Genomic DNA, 10,374 nt, shown 5'->3' with positions numbered 1-10,374 from the left:
CCCCTCACCCCCCCCCGCCCCGCCCCGCCCCGCCCCGCGCCGCGCCGCCCCGCCCCGCCCCGCCCCGCCATGACGCAGCCAGAGCCGGCCCCGCCCAACCCTCGTGGGCCTGCGCAGTACCAGACTGAACAATTCCCCGGCTGACCGGCAGGCGCTGGCCCTTCCTAGCAAAAAAGAGATGACCCTTGCAAAGAAGGTCACAGAAAGTTCCAGGCAGCACTTACAGGGTTGACCAGCATCCTTATGTCCTCTTAGATGCCATCGAATAGGATTGCTTTTAAGCGATCCAAAAAGTTCTGAAATAATTTCTCCTGCAGCCCTTCATTTAAAGAGCAATTGAATCACATAGTTGATGTTACTTTCCAATAATATTTATTTTTTTCTGGCCTGAATTAGGGAAAATCAGCTCTCGCTTTGGTAAGACCTAACGTGCTCGGATGGAGTTGAATGAACATGACTTTACACCTGTGCTTAAGCTCAGTTGACTTCCTGGCGGAAGTTGCCTGCTGCCTCGGTCCTCGGTGTTACTCACCCACGTGCCTGTGTCTGCCGGTTTCTTTGTTAGACATCCTTCACGTTATCCTGGGCAGTGTATCTGCTTGCCAGGCACCCAGAAGTGCAGCAGACCGTGTACCGGGAGATCATTAAGAATTTGGGGGAAAGGCACGTCCCAACGGCAGCCGATGTCCCCAAAGTCCCACTGGTCAGAGCTCTGCTGAAGGAAACGCTGAGGTAAAGGGCTCACCAAAATCCATGTCAAAAACTGCCTTTTAAGTCTCTGATTCTTTATTCGACATCGTACCTGCTTTAGTCATGTCGTTCACCAAATTTCCCAACATGCTCCGTGGTTCCTGTTCCTCTGAAAGTAAAGCAGAACAAGATGGATTGATCAGGAAACTGTTTTGGGCTGTCTGGCTAATTACCAAACCTTCTTACTGTGGTTCTTGTGTGGATATGCTAGTTGGGTCGGCGACACCAAATGAACTCCTTCACTCTTGGGCAGGGCTTTACCAACACTCGGAAAAGCCTGGGCATGAGGGATATGGGGCCTTAGGTGGGTTTGGGTGGGAGGTAGGATAGGTGGCCAGTGCAATTTCTTCCTCCTCTGAGGTTCAAGGATTCTGAACACAGCGTTCCTCAGTGGAGGACCTGCCCTGCCGAAGAGCAGAGGTGGATATATGGTGTACCCCACAATAATTCTTTTAAACTCGACTTGATAATGGCGTTTCAGGTTGTGGACCCTTAATCTACAGCATGTTGTTTAACCTCGGGGGAAATAAGCTAGCTGTGTGTTGACTGGTATCTGTCAATTACAGTTTCGTTCAGAGTTTTCTCCGGATTACCTCTTGGAAACAATCCAAAAGCTGAAATAGAGCATTGTTTTTTCAATTTTAGAATATTTTATTACACGAAAAGAAACTCTGAACCCCTTAACCATCATCCCCAGCCTCTCCCATTTCCCTCCCCTAGACAACCACTGATTTGCAGTCTGTCTCCGTAGAGCATTTCTCAACATGTGTTTCCCAGGCCCCTGAGTCCTGTGGACTGTTGCTTGATAAAGGGGTCCCATGTGCACGTAAGTTTACCAGACTCAGGATTATCCCTGCTGGGAACACAATAGCACATTCAAGGCTCTGCTTCGTGTTTCATAAACATTTTTGACCAAGGGACCTACTTTCCCATTCCTCAGATTACTCGCTGGCCAAAGCTAAGGAGCCACGGAGGTCCTTAGGAGATTTCTTAGTTGAAACTGGACCGTATGTTATGTTTTCGAAAAATGAAAATGGCAAAATGTCCAGATTTTTGAAAGTTTAGTAAAATACTTTAAAAGGGACTGCCTCATTCCTGCTTCTGTTGGTTCTGTTCCAGGCTGTTTCCAGTGCTGCCAGGGAATGGCCGAGTCACCCAGGAAGACCTGGTTGTTGGCGGGTACCTGATTCCCAAAGGCGTGAGTTTGGTTGCCAGGGTGTGGGGACTTGGGCTTTGCCATGGTGGCTGAGCGGGAAATCTGCTGGTATGTTTAGGGAGTCCTTGCGCCCAAGCAAACATCAGTAGGTTTCTGTATTTTGTGACAAAGATGGGGCTTTGGAAGCAAGGAGGTGCTTATTGCCCTGGCAAAAGCAAAGCCAGATGTTTCTGTAGCTCACAGGCCTTTCTCCTCCTCCCTCCCCCAGAGGCCCATGGGCATAGCAGTTGTGGGGGGTGGGGTCGAGGTTTGAAGGACCTGAATCTCTTCAGTGGCTGCACTGGCATGAGGGGTGGGCATCCACTGAAGGAGGACTGCCATCCTGGGGGCCCTTACGTGGCCAGAAGCACCTCTGGAGAGACCATCCAACCGGGGTTCTTGCCTCTGCTCTGCTTTTATGTGATCCTACTGTTTTTTTCTTTTTCCTTGCAAATGGTGTCCTCAGACCCAGCTGGCCCTCTGCCACTATGCCACATCCTATGCCGATGAGAACTTCCCTCGGGCCAAGGAGTTCCGGCCGGAGCGCTGGCTGCGGAAGGGAAGCCTGGATCGAGTTGACAACTTTGGGTCCATCCCCTTTGGGTACGGGGTTCGGAGCTGCATTGGGCAGAGAATCGCGGAGCTGGAGATCCACCTCCTGATGATCCAGGTAGGCGTGTGGGGGCCAGATGTCGCCTTCCACCTTGACCTTGTTTCCTGGGCTCCACCAGACCTGGACTTGGGTGGGAAAGGAGATGTGATCTGGAAAACTCAAAAGCAAGAGCTTCATGTTAAATCCCTTTTATATTTTAAAATGCTACCCCTTGGGTCTCCTGACCACTCCCCCAAGCCTCTTTCCTCCTTCAAACCGTGGAGTGGCAGTTGGGGCCCTTGGAGGCCTGAAGGACTGGGAGGTGTGCATGTTCTGGGGGGTCTACAGGGGCCCAAGAGCTCAGCTCTTCATCATAGGAGGAGCTCTTGACAGAAGTGAACGGGAAGGTGTCAAACCAGTGGTCCTTGAACGTTTTGGAGCAGCAAAGGCATTAGGAAGCTCCTTAAAATGCAGGTTCCTGGGCCCACCAGGATAGTAATTTGGTGGGTCTAGGGTGGGGCTGCAGGGGTTTCTGATGCTGGTGATCACTGGGCTGCACTCTGAGAGATGTGTGATCCAGCCACTTACACAGAGCAGTCGTTCTCACACTTGTTTAGGTTGTGAAACAGCAGGAAGGCTTGGTTTTTGTTGGAGAATACCTTACATTTAATCTCTTACTGTTAAAATAGATGCTTTTCTGCCTATACTGTATTTGAGTTTGTGCTGTGGCATGAGCTAGATCATGTTGGAAGGAAATTTTATAAAAGAAAAGACTTTAGTAGAGAAAATTCTACTCGTTAGGTTTCCCTGCAAATTTAGGAAGACTAATATTAACATATCTTAGCCATGAAAGATCTTGGCCCAAGGTTTGGGAGCCACGGCCATTGACATTGCATTGGAAGGATGTAGAGATTACCTGGTGACCCAGGCTCCCCATTTTATTGAGGAAGCAACTGAGGCTCAGAGAGTTGGAGCCACTTGCCACAGTCACAGAGTGGCAGGTGTGTGGCACGGCCCAGGTGTCTTGACTCCTCCCTACATTTCCCCCCTATGTCATGGAGGTGCTTTCCCGCAGCCTCGCAGAGCTTAGAGGGGAACACGGAGGGGCTGGGACCTCGATGACAGATGGCATGAGAGAGCATCAGGTGCTATGGAAGCCTGGCCAGCCTGGGAGGGGTGGAGAGGGATTCTGAATGGTCTGTACTTGGGGACGGCTCTGAGAGCTGAAGCTGAGGGGCTTCTGCGCAGGTGGGGAGCATGCAGCAGGAGGTGTGGGAGCAGAACACCTCTCGAGCTGCGCGGCTCAGGTGGGGAAAGCCCAGTGACCAGTGTGTTGAACGGTCATCTCCCCTCTGTCGGGATGCAGTGGCTGCTGGCCAGGCTCAGTGGGGTTGCTGCCAGTGCAGCCATTCCTGGCGACGGTGGGCCCTGTGGCTAATGGCCCATCGCAGTCAGGTCTGAGGTGAGAGGCAGCTCAGTGCAGTGTAGATAGCAGTTCCGGGGCGAGCAGACTCGAATCCCAGCTCTGCTGTTTTCTGGTTCCGACACTATGGGCAGATTTCTCCACCATGCAGAACCTATTTCCTTATTCACAGAATGGGCCAAATACCTACTTCTTGGGTGTGTGAGGACTAAAAATAGTGTCCACACACAGACTGTGCCAGAGAACTGGAAGCTGCTGTTGTCCACGGACCTGCTCTGAGTGGCTGCCCCTGGGTTTTCAGAAAGGTCTCGTGCTCCATAAAATGCTGCCATGAAGTCTGCAGCCACATCCGGGACAGGCAGAGGCCGTGTCCTACTGGGAGCTTATGGGGCTTACGCTCACCCAGCTCTGGCTGCCTGAAGAACCAGAGGGGACACCACAGGAGCAGGAGACCCCAGCTGAGGGCACAGAGGCCAGCCCTGCCTGGGATTCCCATTGGAAGAGGGTCAGAAATGGGGTGTTTGGTGGTGGCGATGGGGTTTTGTTTGTTTGGTGCTATTAACATAAAAATGTACCTGCTGCAGTTTTTCCGCAGAGTCCTCATTTCTACTTGTGCAAATATAGAACGGGAATATCATTATTGGTAATTGCCAAGGAAAAAAAAGAGAGAGAGAAGGCACAAATAAACCACACTAGCAACGAGAAAGGAGACACAGCTACACATGCAGTCGTTGATTTTTTTAAATCAAGAAAATACCACAAATGGCTTTTTTTGCTAATAGACTTGAAGACTTAGATAAAATGTACAATGTACTAGAAAATGTAAGTTGCCCAGATTGACTTGAAAGAGAATAGACTTCAGATACTGAATACATGGAGTCAGTAGTAAGATGATTTACGCCTCAAACGTTCCAGACCTAGACAGTGTCATTGAAAGTTTTATCAAACCTTCAATGAATGGATAATCATCATCTTATACAGAGACTAGAAAAAGGAAGTCTCATTTTTATGAGCCTTGCATGGCCCTGATATTCAACACCTGGAGAGGATAATAAGAGAAAGGAAAACTGCTAGCCAATCTGATTTATTAGCAAAGACGGAAAATATCCTAAGGGAAAAATTGGCAAAGCGAATTCAGCAGCATAAGAAACAGAAGTGCCTCCCTAGCACCTCAGGTGTATTCAGGATTGCAGGGATGGCGCACCTCAGGGACATCTGTTGATAGCATTTGCCACAGTAGCTAATTGAAGGAGAAAAAGTATATGACCACCCCCAAAAGGAATCGATAGCATTCCACACACATTCATGAAGAAAGTCTCTTAGCACACTAGTAACGGGAGGGCTTTCCTTAACCAAAGAAAAGGCGTCTCCCCCAGTAGGACAGGAAACATGCCTGTGGCTTCGGGAAGGGAAGGGACGTAAAGGTGCACCGTCATATGGGAACAAGATACTTCAATCACACAGAGAACTTTTAGAAGATGCACTTTAGCTCCTTGGGAGTTGAGACTCGAGGCACAAGAGGGGTTTTGTTTTTTGCTTGTACATTTCCTGTGTAGTTTGGATTTTTTTTAGTAGCATAGTGTTGCCCACTCAGAAAGGGAAGAAGGCCATGTGGCACGCTGGCCTTGAAGTGAGGAGACCTACATGTGAGTTCTCCTGCCACGTGGGATGTGCAAGCAGTTCTGGGAAGTCAGAACCAAAGGTCAGAGGTTAGATGTTTGCTGAAGCTATCTCGATGCTATAACATGTCGGAGCTGCCTAAATACGGGTCATTCAGCTTGGCTCTTGAAGTGTGACAACAGAGGGGGTCCAACATATGTCCCCAGTCAGCCCTGCCCCTTCCCCCTCTCTGACCTTCCCTGGAGCCCCAGCCCACCTGAGGACCCATCAGTGTCCTGGGGGACGAGGCTGGAGAGGGAGTCAGGGCAGGGAGGGGGTGAGCAGCCTGGATCCCATGTGACATTATATGTTCTCCAAAACTGACACTTTGTTAGGCTAGACTTTATTCTGGACCAGTGGGCAGCAGTGTTGGGGGCAGTAGCTAGTGTGCTGGTGAGCACAGCCCTTCCTCCCTTCCAGGAACTCATGTGTGCTCTGACACGGGTCTTAGAGCAGGTGGCCTTGAGTTCCCTAAGCCAGCGTGACCTTGAACATCAGGCCAGGGCTGGTTGGTGGTGGAGGTTATTGCTTTAGGCTGATGGATACTTTGGTGCTCTTTAAAACTCATTGTTGAGGTCCTTTCCAGTTTGACCCGGAATGGTAGAGCTGGTTCTCCCTTTGAACCGCAGAAATGAGAAATGGAATCAAAGGTACAGATCGAGAATATTTAAATTGAGAACTGAAGCCTGTTTGGATGATTCACCTGCAAACGGTGGTGTGCTCCCCCAGGCCTGTGTCACCTCAGGTTCCCAGTCCGAGGGAAACCTGGGATTTCACCTTGTCTCTCTGTCCTCCTTGCTCCTTTGATTCCTTCTTTACCTCGACCTAAAGAGGAAGCAGAGGAGTTGGAGTTTTGAAATGGCTGAGAAAATGGGAGTCATTTGAACACTGTGTCTGCATATCTTTGTCACATGAGTTTCCCAGTTGCTCAGTGGACAGGCCGGGCTCCTGTGCAGGACCTAGTGTTGCTTTCAGACCCGCAGCATCCCCTGCATCCCCCTAATTGGTGATTGGTGTCCTGCACCATGGCCGTGCCCACTTCCCGGGCTCCCTGTAGCCCATGCGCACTGCAGGAAGATGAGGGGCTCTCATTCAGAGCCCTGCGAGTCCCCTGCTGCCTCCATTTTGAATTCCCCCTCTTTCTTTCTCTTCTTAGTTGCTTCAACATTTTGAGATCAAAACATCCTCTTGGACTAAAGCTGTTCCTGCAAAAACCCATGGGCTGCTGACTCCAGGGGGGCCCATCCACGTGCGTTTTGTTAACAGAAAGTGAGCCTGGATTTTTAAACCCAGCCAGCCACCTGACACAAACCCAGCGTTCCAATGTCACTGATGACGGCGGAGGAGGGAAACCATCACTTTTAGAGGCTGTCTTAGTGATAAACTGGCCCCCCACATTCTGGGAGACTTGTACATCTTTATGCAAAGTAATTGGAAAAGATTATTTGACTTTTGCAAACCAGTGTTGCCTTTTCTTTGGAGAAACGACTGTTTAAAAATGAGCGGCACTGAATCCTGGTGTCTCCTCCATGGTCTTACCCTTGTGCTGTATTTGATGTTCAGTTAAGTGTAGTCTCCTAGGCGTTCGTGCAAGGAAATGTTGGTTCACTTACGCATTCTGTGCGTGAATAGATGTCCTGCAATACTGCACCAGGATCTATGTCGGGAAGCAAATGCAACTGTTTCCAATTTGAAGAGGGAACATTACGAATGTCTCTGTAATACTGTAAGTATGGGAAGAAAGCACCAGAGTCAACATTTTATCCAGATTTAGATCCCGCAGAAGGGCTCAAAACTAAAAGGACTATATTCTTATTTTTCTCTCCAAACTGGTGCTTCCTTTTCCAGTAACAGCTCCTAAAGAAGTTGAATGTTAGCTTTTGTTTGAAAGAAATCATCAATAGAAAATAGAACTCCTGGTGAAATCCAGAATAATTGGGTTTTCTAACCCAGTGTAAACACTAAGCAGATGTATAAGAAAGAAAATCTGACTGTGTGGGATTTCATTGCCTCAGTTGAGAAAAATGAATTAGACAAGCATCGTGGAAAACCGTGTAACTTTAGAACATTTTTATTTCAAGGAAAAAATAAATATATAAATGGACATGCTATAGATAAAATAATATTTTGATCTTCATGGTGTTATTTTAAATATCTGAACTGGAAATGTGATCCAGCTGTTGGTGCTTATGTAAGGCTCCAGCCGGACGCCTTGGGCCCCAGGATTGCGCGCTCATGCCAAGCTCCGCTGCCTTTCATGCTACTTGCTGATTGCTGATAAGAAAAAACTCCATTTTGTAACATTCGCCCCATAGTCATGCTTGAAACTGCTTCTTCTCAATCCCACAAATCTTTTCACATAATCCTCCCCCCAAATCACTTCCCTACTAATACATACCATATATCTCCCCCCCACTTTGGTTAGTCATGCTGCAAAAGAAACCTTAAATGAAATAGAAATAAAAGCCATTTCACATACCATCTTTGTTAAAGTATGTGGCAATGTTAAATCTGTGTGTGAAGACAGAACAACTCTGAGTGCTGTAAAAATACGTACAGTTAAATATGAAATTACGTCATGATAACAGATGAGATGTTGGATTACTTGGAGGTTTATGAACTTTTATAAGATAGCTTCAATTTTATTCTGTTTGTGACTGAACTTAAAAAGTATTGAGACGAACAGAGCAACTTGCAGTGACCTCTTATTCTACAAGGCGACCCTCTACAAGGCCTGGCGATGGGCCTGCGGTGAGAGGGTGGTGACACCTGAGCCTGCTGTTCTGTCTCACTGGACAGAGGGGCAGACAGACCTTAGGAGCCTCCCACTGTGATGTAACAGGATGCACGCGGCGCCAGCTATGGTGTCCTTACCGAGGAAATGGAAACGGTGTTGGATAAGTCTATAGACCTACTACCAGTCTATAGGAAGCACAGGTTATAGAGGGACATGTTAAAATTCCAAGACAGATACCATATGATTTCCCTCGTAAGTGGAATCTAAAAACAAAAAACAAATGACTATACAAACAAAAAGCAGAGTCAGACCTATAAATACAGAGAACTAATGGATACCTAAGGGAAGGGGGGGTGGGCAACATGGGTGAAGGGGTGTGGAGGGCACAGGCTTCCGGTTATAGGATGACTAAGTCATGGGAATAAAAGCACAACATACGGAATACAGTCAGTGGTATTGTAATGTGTGGCATGGTGGCAGATGGTAGCTACATGTGTGGTGAGCATAACGTAATGTATCGAGTTGTCGAATCCCTATGTTGTACACCTGACAGGTAACATTGTGTCAACTATACTCAAATAAAAAAATGGTTTTGAAATGAAGAAAAATAAAGTGGTCTTTAAATGAAAATCATTATTATTTTTTTAAGGATTTTGTTTATTCATTTGAGAAAGAGAGAGCACAAACAGTGGGAGGGGCAGAGGGAGCCAGAGAAGCAGACTCCCTGCTGAGTTGGGAGCCTGGTGAGGGGTTCCATCCCAAGACCCTGGGCTCATGACCCGAGCCGAAGGCAAATGCTTAAACATCTGAGCCACCCAGGTGCCCCTAAATGGAAAAATTATAAAATACAGAACATACCACCCTGAACGCGCCCGATCTCGTCAGAACAGATTTCAAAACAAAAACAAAACCAAAAACAATCCAAACGAAACAACTCCATGCAGATGCAGTCAGTAGAATCCAGAATATAGTGAAGTCTGCATGACAGACGACTCCATTTTTTTTCAGCAAGTAAGTGACAAGGAAAAAGAAAAAGAGGAAGGAGACCATTACAGATTACAAGAGAATTAAAAGGCGTATTGACCACATGTGATGCTGGACTTGGTTTGAATTCAGATTTAAATAAACCACTCATAAAGAGACTCTTCAGAGATAATTAGGGAAATTTGGGCCCTCTATATTTGAATGATATTAAGGAATTACTGGGTTTTTTTTTTTTTGTCTTTTTGTTTTTTTTAGTGTGCTAGTGGTAATTATTACATTAAAAAGAGAGAGATCGTATCTCTTGGAGACAGCTCTTAGAGATACTAATAAGCCATGTTTGTGGACGAGATGCTACGACATCTTGGATTTGCTTTAAAATAGCGCTGCTGTGGAGGGTGATGTGTGGGGGTGATGGGGGGCGTGGGAAGGACCAGGTGAACGGGGATTGGCCTGGTGCTGAGAACTGTTGGAGCGGGGTGGAGGGTACATGGGAGATTCGTGACATTCTCCTGACTTTGTGTACATGTGTGTGCATTTCCATAATAAAACGTGTCTTCAAAAGCCGAAGACTGGATTGATGAATAACCTCATTATTCATTTCTTTTCAGTAATTGTTAGCAATGATCGATTTAACTACAGGACAGCCACTGTCGGGGGACCTGCCTGCTTGGATTAGCCGGCCTTAGGAGCTGAGGACAGATCCAGAGATACGAGTGAGGAAGGGAGGAGCGGGGCGGGCACTGCAGCCAAGCCAGGACCGGATGGAACCCTGGGTGTGGGACAGCACAGTGGTGGGCCCTGCAGCGTGTTCCTTGCTTCAGGGTTCTCAAACTCCAAACTCCATTTCCTTTCCTTTCATTTCTTTTTTCTTTTCTTTTCTTTTTTTTCTTTTCTTTTCTTTTCTTTTCTTTTCTTTTCTTTTCTTTTCTTTTCTTTTCTTTTCTTTTCTTTTCCCCTTCCCTTCTCTTTTCTTTTTCTCTTTTCTTTCTCTCCTTCTTTCCTCCCTCCCTCCTTTCTTTTTCTTTCTGTGATTT

The 10,374-nt window shown here is 47.3% G+C and overlaps 1 protein-coding gene across 1 annotated transcript in view; it reads left to right on the top strand.

The window, feature by feature from the left end:
• Nucleotides 1–7,595, top strand: part of LOC103658573 (cytochrome P450 27C1) — a 21,145-nt gene extending 13,550 nt beyond the window's left edge. Inside the window, exons 6-9 of the mRNA XM_040637824.1 lie at nt 566–732; nt 1,870–1,948; nt 2,412–2,615; nt 6,776–7,595. Of these exons, the coding sequence (XP_040493758.1) occupies nt 566–732; nt 1,870–1,948; nt 2,412–2,615; nt 6,776–6,892 (567 nt within the window). The 3' untranslated portion in view covers nt 6,893–7,595. The remainder of the gene's footprint in view (nt 1–565; nt 733–1,869; nt 1,949–2,411; nt 2,616–6,775) is intronic.
• Nucleotides 7,596–10,374: the final 2,779 nt, after the last annotated feature.

Source organism: Ursus maritimus, unplaced genomic scaffold, assembly GCF_017311325.1.
Source record: "Ursus maritimus isolate PB19 unplaced genomic scaffold, ASM1731132v1 scaffold_1, whole genome shotgun sequence".
Lineage (NCBI taxonomy): Eukaryota > Metazoa > Chordata > Mammalia > Carnivora > Ursidae > Ursus > Ursus maritimus.
This window is presented reverse-complemented; position numbering and strand designations above follow the sequence as displayed.